General features: G+C 18.7%; 2 protein-coding genes across 2 annotated transcripts; both read right to left on the bottom strand.

Annotated features, from left to right (window-relative positions):
- Window positions 1–14,611: 14,611 nt before the first annotated feature.
- Window positions 14,612–15,507, bottom strand: LOC128956161 (uncharacterized). Its single transcript, XM_054301844.1, has 2 exons — window positions 15,097–15,507; window positions 14,612–15,021 (listed from the first exon to the last, which is right to left on the bottom strand). The coding sequence occupies exons 1-2, from the start codon at window positions 15,475–15,477 to the stop codon at window positions 14,686–14,688; spliced, it is 717 nt and encodes a 238-aa protein (XP_054157819.1). The 5' UTR covers window positions 15,478–15,507; the 3' UTR covers window positions 14,612–14,685.
- A 248-nt stretch (window positions 15,508–15,755) lies between these two features.
- Window positions 15,756–16,465, bottom strand: LOC128955864 (uncharacterized). Its single transcript, XM_054301543.1, has 2 exons — window positions 16,163–16,465; window positions 15,756–16,088 (listed from the first exon to the last, which is right to left on the bottom strand). Exons 1-2 carry the CDS (start codon window positions 16,463–16,465, stop codon window positions 15,756–15,758), a joined length of 636 nt encoding a protein of 211 aa, XP_054157518.1.
- Window positions 16,466–17,104: the final 639 nt, after the last annotated feature.

Genomic DNA, 17,104 nt, shown 5'->3' with positions numbered 1-17,104 from the left:
AAAAATTAGTTATAACTTATACAATATATGCGTTTGTTATATTAGTTATTTATTAATAATGCAACAAAAAGAAAATTTAATAAATTGATTATAACTAATAAAACCTATTAAAAATAAACATATATAATATAAATCTGTTTTTTTATTTTAAAAATATTATTAAATTTGTTTTTACAATTATTTAAATTTTAGTCATTTATTGAAAATACATATAAAAGTTTATAGTACAATATATACAGTATATTACAGTAATTAATTATTAAATATACACTAAAATATAAACTAATATAATAACTAATATAAACTAAAATATTCTTTTAAAAACAGATATTCTGTATGTATTTGTATATTATATAAAAATATTTTATTTAAAATATTAGATTTCTTTAGTCTATTTTAGTATTGCAAAAATAAAACAATTAAGTAAAATATAATACTTAAATTTACTATTTATAAAAAATATTAAGTGAGGTGTGGATAGTAATCATTTAAAACATTAAAAATAAAATAAATTTTACTATTAGTATAAAAAGCTAAGTAATGGTACAATAAATTGTGGGTTTTGTGTTTAAGTAGTTGTGAGTAAAAGTAATAAATATTTAAATTATAATATAATTTATAAATTTACATTCAATAACCACTTAATTAAATCAACTTTATATAAAAAAATCAATAGATATAATATAATATATTTATTTAAACTTAAAACTACTGTAATAATTAAATTTATTTTTTTACTTTATAATAATATCTTGTTTTAAGTAAAAATAGGGTTGCCAACTGATCACATTGTCAATAGATGACAATTGTTTATAACTTATTATTAGCTTAGTTATTATAACTAACCTAACTTATTATTAACCTAATCAGGGTAATATATAAGCTTTTAAATTAAATATTATCTATATTTTTATAATTAATTATATTTAAAGAAAAATTTATAACTATACATTTATAGTAAATAAACAATATATATTCAAATAAATCATTATATTTTATTAGTTTTGTAAGATATTGTTAGATTTGCAGTTTTACAATTATTGTAATTAAAAATAAATTTAATTGTAAATTTTGCTTTAATATTTTTTCATTAATAATCAAATTAGTAGTTTGATAAATTTTTAGTTGGCAATTTTAATTCAAATTGTTATGACAAATGATAATATAAATATACACAAATAGAAAAATAATAAAAAAATATATACAAACAACTATTAAAATTTTATAATACTTTTTCAGTACTAAACATAGTGTAATATAATTTATTGCATTTTAAAATGCAGTATTCATTTCTATTTTAATATTATATAATACCCGCTCCTTATTTAATAACATAGTGTGTGTACTATTAGCTAAGCTATCCCACACATACATGTATTGTAATATATGGTGCTATTATCAGACAGAAAAAATTTGATCCATTTTTGGCAATATAACTAACATATCATATATACAGTAATAATACATGATATTATAACTCACCTTAAAATTTTTGATATAAAAATAAACTCATTATTATTGTTACGGTTATAATTGCCGTATAATTTGCTGTATATAAGTTGCTTATACGGTATACCATAATTTATTTACAGGTATTATTAATGTACTGATAATTAGATTTTGTAAATATGTATGAAAACATAACACATCATATTGTTTGTAAATATGATATTTTTAGATTTAAATCGCTATTAAAGGATTTTAAATTTATAATATTTATCACAAAAATATAATTTAAAATTATTTATATAAATATGATTTATATAAAAAAGTTATTTTTATTATATAAATTATTGTCTAATACTACATTATCTCAATGCTATAATTTCCGTAAATAAATAATAATATTTATATATATATATATATACAGTATATTAATAATACAACAAATAATATTAATTAAATCATTCAAAAAAATATTTTTTTAGTACATATAAAATTGAAATGAAATAAATTTTATTAATGAAAAAACTATAAATATACAGTATTTATATATAAAATAAATTAATTTTTAAAATTTTATCTGTAATTCAATTAATCATTAAAATCATTAAACTTTTCTTTTAAAATTTTAATTATAAAGATTAATTTAAAACTTATTTTTAATATAATTATTATATTTATATTAATATATTTTAAAAATATATTAAATATAAATATACAGTTATATTATTATGATTTTTACTTTTTAAGTACATGAATTTTAATTTATATAAATGTCTCATTTGGATTGACACATAAAATTGTGGGCAAACACACCAAATAACACAGTGTGTCCAAAATGTATTAGTGATAAAACATTTTTTGAGAGCACAGGTATCTATAATATAACATTTGTGTGTGAACTCCATTGTGACTAAATGTCATGGTATTATCGATTGATTTTTTTTTATTATACCGTATTATTCAAAATAATTATTATGTATTTAATGAGTGATTTTTTTTATAAATAAAATAATTTTTTATGCACTTTTTAAATAAATAATATATTGATTATTTTCCAAATATGGATCAAATATTTCGATTTTTATATCATAAATATTATGTAAAAAATCATTAAATGTTTTAGTTTAAACAATTAAATATTTGATATGAAATTAATTTGTTTTTGATTAGAGATTAGATTTGTTAGCTAACTATAGTATAATTTTTATCTACTTATAAAATATAATTTTCCATATTTTTAATGCATAAAATAATTACCAATTAACCATGTTAAATCTAAATGCAATTTTATTATAATTTCTTTATTAATACAATTTATACAAATATTATATTTACTAATATAGTTATTAGTTTATAGTTATGATAATTTTATAAAGCACTTAAAAAATTTAATATTTTTAAACTAAATCTTTTCAATTATGACAAATATTTCTAAAATTCTGATATTTAATAAAACTAAATGAGATTAATATATCAAATTAAACTATAAATTATATGGCATGTAATATATGGTATATTTTCAAATAATAAGAGGTTTGTTAAGAGGGGAGGGGAGGGGATGGGCGATCATCTATGAAAATAAAGTACAATCATTCACTTGACTTAATAAACTAATTATACAACCATTTATATAACGCTTAATCGCTTTTGAATATATTTTTATTATTGTTATGTATGTCTCTGAATGTGTCACTTATAATACTTGTTTAACAACACAACAATAACACATATAAAAAAATAATTGCAATAATTATTTCTTATATATCATATATATATTTTTTGTTGCAAAAAATGTTTGTTTTGTTGAAGACATTACTCGAAAATATCTGAGATAACAGTGCTTTCGAAAAAAAATTCAAAAAAAAGTGACACTTCATTGACTATAAGCACCGTTTGATAAACAGGTTCTCACCGTTTCAGTGACTGTATAATACAGGCGAAAGCACTGTTGGTATTGGAAATTAATATTACTTGAATATAGTGGGTACAGGTATACAGTATATGATACTATCTTATATATATATATTATATATAAATTTATATATATATATAAACTATATCTACACATATATGACTGACTGCCTAAGCAATAAATACCTGTAAACGGCAACCGTATAGTTAATCTCAATTTCATTTGATCCCATTTTTTAAGCGTCACATATGTGTGCGTATTAGCGCACAGTTAGCTTCTGAAGCGCACAGTTAGTTGTGGTGGTTGTCGGCAATCACAAGCCGGGAGGACTGTTTGTATTTGTAGTAAAAAGTTTTGATACAAAAAACATTTTTTGATATCAATATTAAGTTATGTTATTTCATGGAAAAAGGCGTCTAATTATTTTGATTTAATTTATTTCGTTTATAAAATGTGTTAATTAAAAAATGACTTGAATGGGCAAATGTTACGTTTTATTATACATTATTAATAATAATAATTAATTAACTAATAATAATAATTTATCGGCAAATATTAGCTTTAATAAACGTGTTGTTAAATCAATGTTATTTATCTAAATTTAATTAATAAATAACTTTTATTTTTGTTATTGTTTATGTTTGTGTAAAAAATTATTTTGTGAATTAATTAGCACTCAATTGCTATTAAAATGTTTTTATTTATAATTAATGTGGCATCAAATTAATAATAATTATTTCAATTGTTTGTAATATTTTGTTTTTTAATTAAACTTAACAAATATGATTATTATTAAGAAGTTAATCAAAACTATACTTTATTTATCATTTATTTTACAATCAAATGGTAAGTTCAATATAATTTTATATATGATATAATATATAACATAATAAATTATAATTATATTAAATTATAATTGCAATAAATTTACAAATATTTTGTATAATTGTATTTAAAAATACAGTAAATGTTTATATCGTGTTATTCAATACATTCAGGCATTTAGCATAAAAATAACAACAAATAATATTCAAAATTAAAATATTTTATTCAAAATGTTTCTCAGTCTATAGCCTATAGAAATGATATTTTAATTAATGTTATATAACTAATAAATGTTTAAATGTCTGTTATAATGCCATTATAAATATTATATACAAAATTGTCATATATTTTTTACAATATAAAATAATTTATTCAACTTTAATCTTCATGATATATTTTAGGTAGGAAACAAGTCATAAATAAATTAAAATATTATATTTATTTTAATATTATAAATATAAACTTCAAATTTATAATATTTATATTTGAATATGTCTAAAGAAAAAATTGTTTAAACTTTGTTTTGCTGCAAAACAACAAAAATAACAAACAAATAATAATAATAATAATATTCAAAAACAAAAATTATTAAATCCATTAAACGCAATCATAAAACCAATAATCAGTTGACACATAAAACATTTGTGTAAAATGAAAGTAACGATAAAACAAATTTATTTTATTTAATATTTTTTTTATACTTAAAATCGTGATTTCAATCGAGACTTTAATCTTTAACTTTTGTTGTTTTTCGGATAGATTTGAATTCAAACACACATTTTCACTATATTTTAACTAAATTTTTATTTGTAATGTATATATCTATTATATGTTTGTAGCGATGATTATATGGTTTCACATACTATATTACAAACAAATAAAATTTAAAAAATAATTTCTAAACTTTAAAATAATATAAATTCGTATTAAATTAGTTTTCTCGAAAAAAGTGCAATTTATTTCAAGCGTTACAAGTGATTAATCAAAGTGATTGGTTTATAAAAAAATAATCAATTAATAGATTATATAAATATTATCACTAAAATAAAATTAAATGTATTTTTTAAATAATAATTATAATAATAATATAACAAAAAAAAATCATTGTTAATTAAGCATAAATCATGTAATTACAGTTGCTTTTTGTGATTAACATTTATAATTATGTAGATATGTACTGATAAAATCTAAATGATTGTTTAAGCGTTTATTTTTAAATATGTAAGCTTATTAAATATTATATAAAACAGTAATATTTTATTATTATTTGTTTATAGATTATATTTATTTGTTATTATAATTATTATTTATTATAGAGTATAGTATTTATATTTCAATATAAATATATTTTTTTTAATAGTTTCACAAACTTTCTTTAAATAGATGTACTAAACAAAATTATTTTAAGGCATCTATAATATCACGAAAATCTATATTAATAATAATAAATTTTTTGTTATAATATTATATAATAATATTGAAAAATTAAAAGATTTTAAAAATCACGAATTATCCAAACTAAATGATAATAACTATGATTTTTGATTTATTTTTTTGCTTATATAAGATAATGAAAAACAGTTTTGATAATTAATTTCTATTTATGTATTGTCTAACTAATAACAATCAAAATTTTTTTGTTTTTTCCTTTATTTCCACAAAAATGTGTTACAATTTTTTGTTTCTGTTTAACTGATTTTCGATAATAATTATTATAAAAATAGTTTTTTAAATATTATGTGTTGAAATAATATTGCTATTTATTAGTATAAATTATTTATAGTTCATTCAATATTCAAATAGTGTTTTTTCAAAATTGTGTGCATATATTAAAAAATATATTTATATTATTAGTAATATTTAGTAAATTATATTTATACATGGTACATTAAATTACAATACTATTACATGATGTTAAAAGGCACCTAATTTTTCCGCTAAAAACATTATAACTGTATGTTAAGTGAAAATAATTATAAATGATTTCATGAGTTTAATAATTTTTAACACAAACTTTCTTTTTAAATTATATATATTTAATGTTATATATATAAATATAAATACTAAAGTATATATATATTTATATATAAATTAAACTCCCTTTCCTATGGATTGGTAGGAACTCCACCCAAAACGCGTAACAATTTTTTGCCCCAAAGGTATTCAAATATTCAACGCAAAAATTTTTCCAAATTTTTTTATTTAATCTCAATGTATGTTTGAAAACATAAATTTTGAAAGTGAGATTTTATATTATATATATATACTGCATATATATATAATAAATATTTTATATATAAAAGACAAAAGTTTTTTTTACTAAAATAAAAAATGTCTTAATGTTTTCAGAGACAGAGACCTTAACTATCAATTATTACTTAATTGTAATAAAAATGACAGCTATTTAAGTCATTTCAAAACAAATTATTTCTTTACTATTGAGACCTCATTTGTGTAATAACTACTACTACTAGATATGTACTGCATATTTCAATATATGATATCTATCAATAATATACAGTACCTGTAGCTATAATAAGTATAATAAAGTATCGATAGTTATACAGTACGATTCACTTTAGATATTTATTAAAATATTTTGACAAAAATTTATAGATAGTATATATATTTATTTTAAAATTTATTTTAAGCGCGTTTTTTATTATAAAAAGAGATAATCAAATCCTTGAACTACTTTTAAAGTTTTTTTTTTAAAAAAGAGACAATTAAGTCTTTCTGAACTCAAATAATTTTTTGAGTGTATCCAACAACTAATAATAATAATAAAATTATTTTTGAGACACCAATTCATCCATGTCTTTATGCAATATATTATACAAACACATACAATGAGTGTCTTTTTGGTGTTAATTTTATTGTTATTTTTTAAAATTAATAATTATATTGTACTGCATCTACAATATAATCATTGAAGTTACGTTAAAAAGTGCATATCTATAACATATAATTTTGTAATATAATAACAACAATTGGTTAGCAATATATATGGCATATAATATAATGTTTTCATGAAATATTATACATATTCTATACACATTTATTGATAGGTAATAGTTAATTAAGTATTCGTCAAAATTATGAGAATTTAATTAGTCTATTAAAAATATTAAATCTTTATACTCTATATAAATAAAATTATTGTTACATTACATTTGTATGTATTATTTTTTATTATTTTATTCATACATAACCTCTAAAATGAGTTTATTAAATGCATTTATATATAATTTTTATATATTTATAAAATAATTAGAATAACAATAATGATTCATAAGAAAACATTTATCGTAATATTAATTCAATTTACAATTATATAGTTTTCTAGTTACTAATTAACTAAATACAATGAAAAGCATTGTTTATATATATATATATATAACATATTTTTATTTAATTTTATAAAATTAGTTTAATAGTAAATGAAAGACAAATGTTTGAATTGTTTTCCATTACAATACCTTTAATAAATCTAATAAATATTTATTATTTTAGTAATTATTTTTAAAAAGATTGAAAAATAATGGAAGAGTAGAAGTAATAATAATAAGAATATAAATAATTTTAAGTTTAGAAAGAAAGAGAGAAAATTGATAGATAGATATTAAATGATGTAATTATTTTAAAAAATAACATTTAAGTGAGTTTTCAAAATTATAATAATTATTAATTAATAGAAGATATGGGAGAATAAGAAAATAATATGAAATAATTTTCAACAACAAAAAATTTGATATAAATTTTGAGGTCATTTGAAGGCTGTTTTGAGATTTAATACAATAACAGTCTGATATATTAAATACAATAAAAAGTAAAATAAAATAATTTTTTCTTTTTCTTTGTTATTTTCATAATTCTTTTGTGTCCATAAGTTAAATATTAATAATAAAAAATTATTTTTTTTTATTATTTTAAAAATTAAAGATAATGCTAAAATTTTGAGTAAAATTTAAAATATAAAAAATAATAAATAATTTTTATTTATTTAAATCGTGTTTAATTATAATCAATTATACTTTATATAAATGCAATATAAGCAATTTTAAACGATATTAATTTTGCTTATTAATTATATTTTTTTATTACATGAAAAATTAAATACATAAATTAATGTATATAAAATAATTAATATGCATTAATAGTTTAAAACATTAAATTTTAATATTAAAACAATAAAGGTTGTTTCAGAAATAATTTATATTAATGTTTTTTTAAAAAAATAATCCCATTTGCAGATAATTAAAAATATTTGATTATCATTTATTAAAATTTTGTTATTATAAAAAGTAAATTTTTTTTACAACTATTTTATTTTTATATTCAATTATATAATATAACTTCAATAAACAATTTCTAATAAAACATAATTAGTTTATGTATTGCATTATATTAGTTATTATAAATAAGAAAGTTATCAAGATTAATCATTAACAAATTGTTTTTTAAAAAATTGGTTTAATTTTTTAAAGATTATAAAAATAATAAAAAAATTTCTATAAATATTAAGTAAATTTTGTTGTTTTTAGTTTATTGATAAAAATAAAATTTAAATACTTTTTTGAGCATTTATCAAATATTATTATAATTAAAATATTTGTTACTTTATTTTTATTAAATTTATATATATTGTAATAATAATTTATCTATTTTTTTATTTTTTTATTTATTATCTTTATATGGACAATTTACAAAGCGTAATTTTATATAAATAAATACAAAAAGCTTTATAGCAAACTATTAAATTAAATATACCAATATAATTAACAATTTCAAAAATCAACTTATAATTTATTATTAAACAATTTTGTGGTTATTTTCACTTTAATAATTTTTTCAAACATTTACTAAACAAATTGAATATAACATAGTATTCCGGTTAATATTGTTTACGTAAATAATATGATAACCTATATATTTTAACTGTTGATTAATCATGTAATATATATATTATATATATATTGTATTTATATATTTATATATTAATCCAAATTTTCACACAAATACATATGTTGTTAATAGGCTTAAAAGCATTTACCAATTTTTAATTTAAGTTTATATGTGCTAAATATACTGTGTATGTGTTTGTGTGTGGGTTAGTATAGCTTTTGGGCAGTCATGTCTCTCATGTCTGGTCCATTGGGATTGTATTTTATGGATGATATTTCCTGGACGACTAAATCTCAGTAGTCTATGCTTTTTGAATATAAATTTTTGCAAAATATTTATTTAAAAGACTTTCCCTGTTAGAAAATATTAAATATTATAATAAATAATAATAATAAATAATGTGTATGTATATTACACTGAATATACTGTATAAATTTATTTGCTATAATTATTTAAATTATACATATAGTACAGTACAATACATAATTTGTGTATTGAATATTGAGTATAAAATATTGATAATATTATAGATAATTATAAGTCCTTTTTTGAAAACTAATATTTATTTTATTCAAATATATGGGAAAGTTTTTTTTTAAAAAAATATATTGAATATAAATTATTATTATAAGATTACTGGGATATCACGTGTATTGAAAATGCTCCACATAACACACAAATTGTTTTATATAAACTTAACATTATAATCTTAAAAAATCATCTGTATTTTTATGAATACATAAATTTTTATATATAATTATAATTTGTGTGAATAGCTATATAATTTTTTTAAGGAAAATCCAATGTTTTTAAATTTTTGATTGACTCGTTAAAAAAAAAGTAAAGCTCAGTTGAAATCTTTTACATAAAATAATWATTTTTTTGTTTGTTTGGTTCATGTGATCTAAATACAAGTTTAACTACTATTTAAGAAAAAATAATAAATTTTGATATTTTATATTTATATACCGGTATAAAACATGTATATACAGTATTATACTAACTTTTATACAGTATTTAATTTTATTTGTATGTGAAGAACATTAATTAATTTTTATATTTTACAATATAGTCTATATCTATATATAAGTATTTTGTGGTATTATTTTTATTTCACAATTAATTTTCAAAAAGCGTTCAAAAAATTGCAACTAAAAAACCAACTTTCCTGTTGTATTATATATATAATATATCGTAATATTTATAAATAGTTCATATAATTTAGGTGTTTAAAAATAATCCATCAATTTTTGTTACTTTTTTTTGTTTCTAACATAACATTTATATTTCATATTACTTTCACTTATATTATATTTAGTTGTGATATTTATATTAATGTTTTACACTGTAGTAGAAAGTCATGCCCTAAACACATACCAATTATCTCTATTGATATGTTTTTTTTGTTTGTTTATATCGATATGTTTGAAGTGCTATTTAAATGTTGTTTTAATGGTTTATAGTTTTAACTTTATGACAGGTTTTTTTGTTTGTTTGCTGGCAGACAACTACTGATAGTTTTTTTATTATATATTATTATTTCTATTAAAATTATAATACAGTATTTCACTAAATTATTATTAAACATTTCAATAATATCGCAACGTTATACTGTACAGTAATTTAATAAAGTTTCTTAAAAAATATAATGTATTTATTTAATAATAATTAATAAATACAAATAATATATATATATMTATATAATTTTTTCATTAAAATAAATTAAACAATTTCTAAATGCTGACTAATCATCATATAAAAATATTATTTAATTTTAAAATATTAAATTAAAAACCAATTTGTTTTTTTATTATTTTCAAATGTCAAAAATTGATCATTTTAAGGAAATACTTAGCAATTATGTTTTAGTATAGAAAAAATAATTATAATTTTGTCAATTTAAATTCACTATTTGTATATTATATTATTGACTGAAACTAATACATCAAAATTGTCTAATACATCAACGTATTATTTTTGTTTTGTTTAATTTTAAACAAATTTTATTTTATTTTACAATAAGATTACTAATAGACACTGTTTTTTCAAAAATGAGTTCATTATAATAAATACATGAATTCAATGGTAAAATCTAAATATTTTGTATATTAATCACACCTTTAATACCGTAAACGGATTATAAAAAGTTAATTGAATTTTTATTATACTATTATTTTTATTAATCATTACAATAAGAAAGTTATTTTTACGTTAAAAATCTAAGTAAAATGTCTATATATTATCATCATTTATATTTCATTGTATTTAAGTCAATGTTTTCTGTCCCACATATTATTTATATTATATTATTTAAAAAAAGACATTTATATTCAGTGAAAAAATTATATAAAGATTTCTATACTGTAATTCATTAGATGACCTAAAATTAGTTGAGAAATTAAAGTGAAAGCGAAAATAAACATTTTTTTAAAAAATAATAATAATAATAATTAGTATTGTTACTCATCATTGTGTAGTAAATAATTAGTGAATCTTTAGTAAATAAACCAAATTTTTTACAATATTTTATGTACATTTATATGTACTAATATTTGATTTTTATTATAGAAAAAACTAATATATAAATTTTAAAAAATAATAAATATATTGAATAATGTTGTAATTATTAATTATACATTTATTTAAAATTTAATATATCTATAACAACATTGTCTTCAGACTTTCATTTAAAAATATATATATTTATTTTGCATTTAATTTTGATTTTATCAATTGCCCAATTGTATAATATATATAAAAAACAAATTACAGACGATATGACATGTTATAAAATAAATATTTTTTAATTAAAAAAAACTTTTAACTATTTGTATTTCCTTAAAATAATAAAAAAAATATGCTGTTTTATCCATTAAAAGATTTTTTTTAAAACTAATTAAAATAAATTTAAATATTTATTATTATTTTTTAATTATTGCCATTTCTTATTCAATTTATTTATGTTATATAACTATAATATATAGTTTTTTATCAACTTTTAATTATTTTAAAATTATATAAGTTAAATAACATACATTATTGTTATTTTATCAGTCATTTATATTCAAAACTCATCATCACTTTTATTTGTGTTTCAACATAAAGTTTTATCAGACTAAAGATAATCATTTTTATCAGTTTATAATAAACATATAATAAAATAAAAATTATTTTGTACAATAAATTTTTATTTTGATAACATCACAATTATCTTTATAAATAATAAAAGATGTTATTCATTTATTTATTCATAAAAATTAGCATTATTTTAAAATAAAAGTTATAAAATTAATATTTTTTATTTAGTATGCTATATATGCTAATAAACTCAATATATGCTAATAAATAGCAACAAATAACAACTTTATTTATTCATAAATTTATAAATTGTTGCATAATTTTTTTCTTATAAAATTATGTAATACATTATTAGTACAGTATTATATTAAATGTTTATATTTGTATTATTAATTATGTAATTAGCATATTTGTTTAATGTTATATTATGGTTTAAAGGAAAATTATACAAGCAAACTTAATTATTAGGATAACCACAAAAATGTTGTATTTTTTAATAAATATTTACATTTATACATTCTAATAATTATATATAAATATATATACACTGTATAATTAATATATATATTATTGATATTTATTTACTTTTTTATTAGTCAAATATCACGATTTATATGCTTTATTTATAATTATGTTCAAAATTAATTAGATATATATATATTACTAATACTAAGGAAGTTCTTCAATAAATTTGTTCAAAAATATTAATAATTTTTGTTGTAAAAATATAATTTATATTTACAATTTAATTATAATGAAAATATAAGTTTAGTTTTTAATTTTAAATACATTAGAAAAATAATAAATATATAATTGATATATGAAATATTTTTATTATTATTATTATTTGTATCAATCAATGTTTGTTTGAATATTTTTTTTAATCAATTAATCGTGATTTTTTTTATATGAATTTCTACTAAATTATGTTTATGGCATGTACTATATTTTATAAAATGAATAATAATTTTAATGTAAATTTTTTTACAATAACTATCAAATAATAATTAATCATTATTAGCATTATTTTTTATTATTGTTATTATTATTATTATTATTAAAAATATTATTGCTGTTTTGTTGCATAATATTTTGTTATTGTCAGAACTTAGTTATACACAATATGCTCTTAAAATTTGTTATGTAACTCAATGCAAAATCAATTATAATTTACATACATAAATTACTTGGAGTTATAGTTTACAAAAACATATTAGCAATAAATTTTATAATAGCCTTATTTTAAGTTTATGACAAAATCATTTAATAATAATTTTTTTTATGATAAGTACTGTACTTATTTATTTAGTAATCAAGCACACTGTGTAATTACTTTTAGTAAAATACTGTACATAGAAGATTACCTAGTTAAACTTATATTAATATTTATTATAAGGTCAATTTATAAAATTTAATGGATGATTCAAATATTACATAATAAATAAAGCGATTAAATTAAGGAATGATATTTTTTCATGTTTGACAAAATAATTAATTGTCTTAAATATTTAATTTAATTTACATTATTTATACGAACTTAAATAATAATAACTATTAGTTATAATATATAGAAAATTAGTAAAAGTTTTTATTTACATAAAAATTTTAATTTAAATTTAAAATAATACTTTTCTTATAATTAATCGGTTTCAAGTGTAACAAAATGTACACTATCTACTCATAAAATTATTTTTCTAAACAATTTTCTCATAAAATAAATAAATATTTGATTTAATTAAGGCATATTTAAAAGTATAATTTAAAAAATATTATATTATATTATTGAGTTAAAGTACTATTGATTGAGTGAAAAAAAACTACTACTGATTTTTAATTAAATTGTTATTTTTTCATATTTTAAAGTTTAATATATTTCTTAATTAATATTTTCTCACTTTACTGTATTAAGCATTTTGTGATTATAATAATTAACAAAATTAATTTTTATTATTTTAAATGTAGTTTTACAAAAACAAAATTATAATATTGTATTAAGATTTATTATATCAGATATTAAAAAAAAAGATTATTTGAATAAAATTTTGATTAGATATTACTGTCCACTAGTGATGGTCTGCCCGATAATGTGTTAATTATGTTAATATATATTTTTTACTCGTATAGCACACAAATCTCTCACTTTTTCTCATTTATTTATATACCGGTATATATTAACAATAAGTAATAATAAGTAAAAGTTTCTACTAATTGATTACTAGATTATCAATTAAACCATCGCTGAGAAGGCTATTAATCAGATTAGCAAACATTACCATAAAAATAAAATAATGTTTTACAAAAAATGTCTGTTAAATATGTTTAAAGCATACACTAATAAAAAAATTGTTTAATAGTCGATGCAAGATTTTAATTAAAATAATAATTAAAAAACACAGTTTACAATAATGTTATTATTAATTAAAATAATTTACATATGTTTTTATGGTATAATTATTTTATTAGAATTAATTAGGTTTATTGTGTTATTAAATTATTATGTAATTAATAATCGTAAAAAATCACATATTAGGACAAAGATTTGAGTCATTAATGTCTGAACCAATGGGTATTTTTGCCGCTTTGATCAGCGCTTCCTTATAATAGCCATCAGTTGCTAAGCCAGCTTCGGGTCCTTTCATACCGTAATTTTTAATAAACCAGATAACAGTTGCTTTGTCCACGCGATTCATTGTTAGCCGACAACCCCAGGCTACCATTGCAAATGGTCGGCTCGGGTCTAACAGATTATTGGGAGTTATTATATGTTTGCGTATACAGTTGACCACCAGATCTTTAAACATATCAATTTCAGTTTTATCAGCGCATGGATGATACAACATGATTACTGCTCCATGCTAATGTTATATATAATAAATAAAATAAATGTATTTTTTTATAAAAATTAGCTGGGTCTAATTTTGTTATATTACCTCTGCACCATGTACCCATCGTTGTGGCGGTACATAACGGTATTCACCAAATTTAGGCCAAATGGGTCGATGCGACTCATGAGTGGGCAACACTTTGTCATAGAAGATAGGCTTATCCATACATATATGTGCAGCTCTGTATGTATCGGGAATGTGGTCGCACTCATGTTTTGGTGTCAAACTGGGTATATGGCGAAACAGTTCCGGTGGTTGATGGCATGTATAGGCAGCTGACGATCCGTCCCAATCTATCTGTAAATTTGTTTTGCCATTGTCGCACCTTAACAATGCAGCATAGTCACAATTTATGTAGCTTGGTGATAATATTATCAATAATGATAATTGTATTATTAAAATTAAATATAAATTCATTTTATACATAACTGTTACTTAAAGTTAAATATTAAATTAATAATTATAATATTTAAAAAATCAGAAATAATGTATTGCTATTAAATTTCAATTAAACATATGCTTTTCGATTTAAAATATATTTACGTAAGTTATGACATAGAGATTGTTATACTATGTAAAATAATTCAATTTTTTATTAATTAATTAAATTTAATATTTTTTGAAAATAATTTTAATATATAATATTTATTAATATAAAATTTGATGATTATTAAAAAAATATAATACTTAAAAAAGGCTAAAAATTAATTTGGACAGACATGTGAATCATGATAGTCTGACCCAAGTGGTGGTTCAGCTAATTTGATTAGTGCCTCACTATAGTCACCCTCTTTATCGTAATGACCTTCCGGACCATTTAATGCATGTTTTTTGATAAAAGCTATGACAGTATTGTTATCAACTGTATTCATGGTTAGTCGACAACCCCAAGCAACCAGTGCCAGGGGTCGGGTTTCGTCCAATAAAATATTGGCGGTAATTATGTGTTTGCGTAGACATTTAACCACTAGTTTTTTCAATATGTCCACTTGATTTTTATCAGCACAGGGATGATAGTGCATGACAATTGCACCATGCTATAAATATATATAAGAGCTAATATAAAATTATCTTTAAAAATCCATGAAACCATAAACTAGACATACAGTACCTCTATATTATGCAACCATCTCTGTGGTGGCACATACAGGTATTCACCATATTTAGGCCATACCGGCCGATGATCATGGTGAGTTGGCAGTACATTATCATATATAATTGGATCAGTCATACAGTGATGAGTCGGTGTGTAAGTGCTATTAATTTCATAGCATTTCTCCAATGCAGTTATATTTGCTAGACTTTTAAGCCATTCATCTGATGGTTTATTGCACTGGTATGCATTGGGTAAGCCATCCCAGTCCATTTCCAAATGTGACTTACCATCATCACAAAGTGAATTACTTTTGCCCATTTTAATACATGTTTGATAAGTTATGCAACATTGAAACAATAGCAATAATAATTTTAATAAATTAATAAAGTTAAATATTTCTATTTTAAATATATTCATAATTAAAATTAATTATTTATTTTTAAATAATTTTAAACATTTCTAACTTTTATAATGTTTTATAAAATAATAAAACTGTTCCGATTTTTTAGATTAAATATCTATTTAATTTAATATATGATTGTTTGATAAAATAGAAAACAATATGTTTTAAAACACTTGTGTTTGAATTTATGTTATATTAATCATTGTTTTCGAGTAAACAAAAGCAAGTAATTGAAAAAATAAGTCAAAAACAAAAATAAAATTAGTTTTTATTTGTAAAAATTTATTACAATTTGCAAACCTTTATATTTTATTATTTATTTTTATAAATTAAATTTTAATATTATTGATATTATCTAAATTTGTTATAATATATTGTTATTTTTGTTTTTTGTTGAATATAGTAAAATGTGACACAACCTCACCATCGAGTAGTAGTAGTAGTAGTAGTCAATCGTCGGTCTCATTTCGTTGTCCGGAACAGTTTGGCTATTATGCCGACAGTAATAACTGTTCAAAATATTTTGTGTGTGTATTCGGTGAAGCCCTACACGA

This window comes from Oppia nitens, unplaced genomic scaffold, assembly GCF_028296485.1.
Source record: "Oppia nitens isolate AA-2021 unplaced genomic scaffold, nextdenovo-longstitch-racon4-pilon3 scaffold2_pilon_pilon_pilon, whole genome shotgun sequence".
Lineage (NCBI taxonomy): Eukaryota > Metazoa > Arthropoda > Arachnida > Sarcoptiformes > Oppiidae > Oppia > Oppia nitens.
The sequence above is the reverse complement of the archived record's forward strand: the minus strand, read 5'-3'. Positions and strand labels throughout refer to the sequence as shown.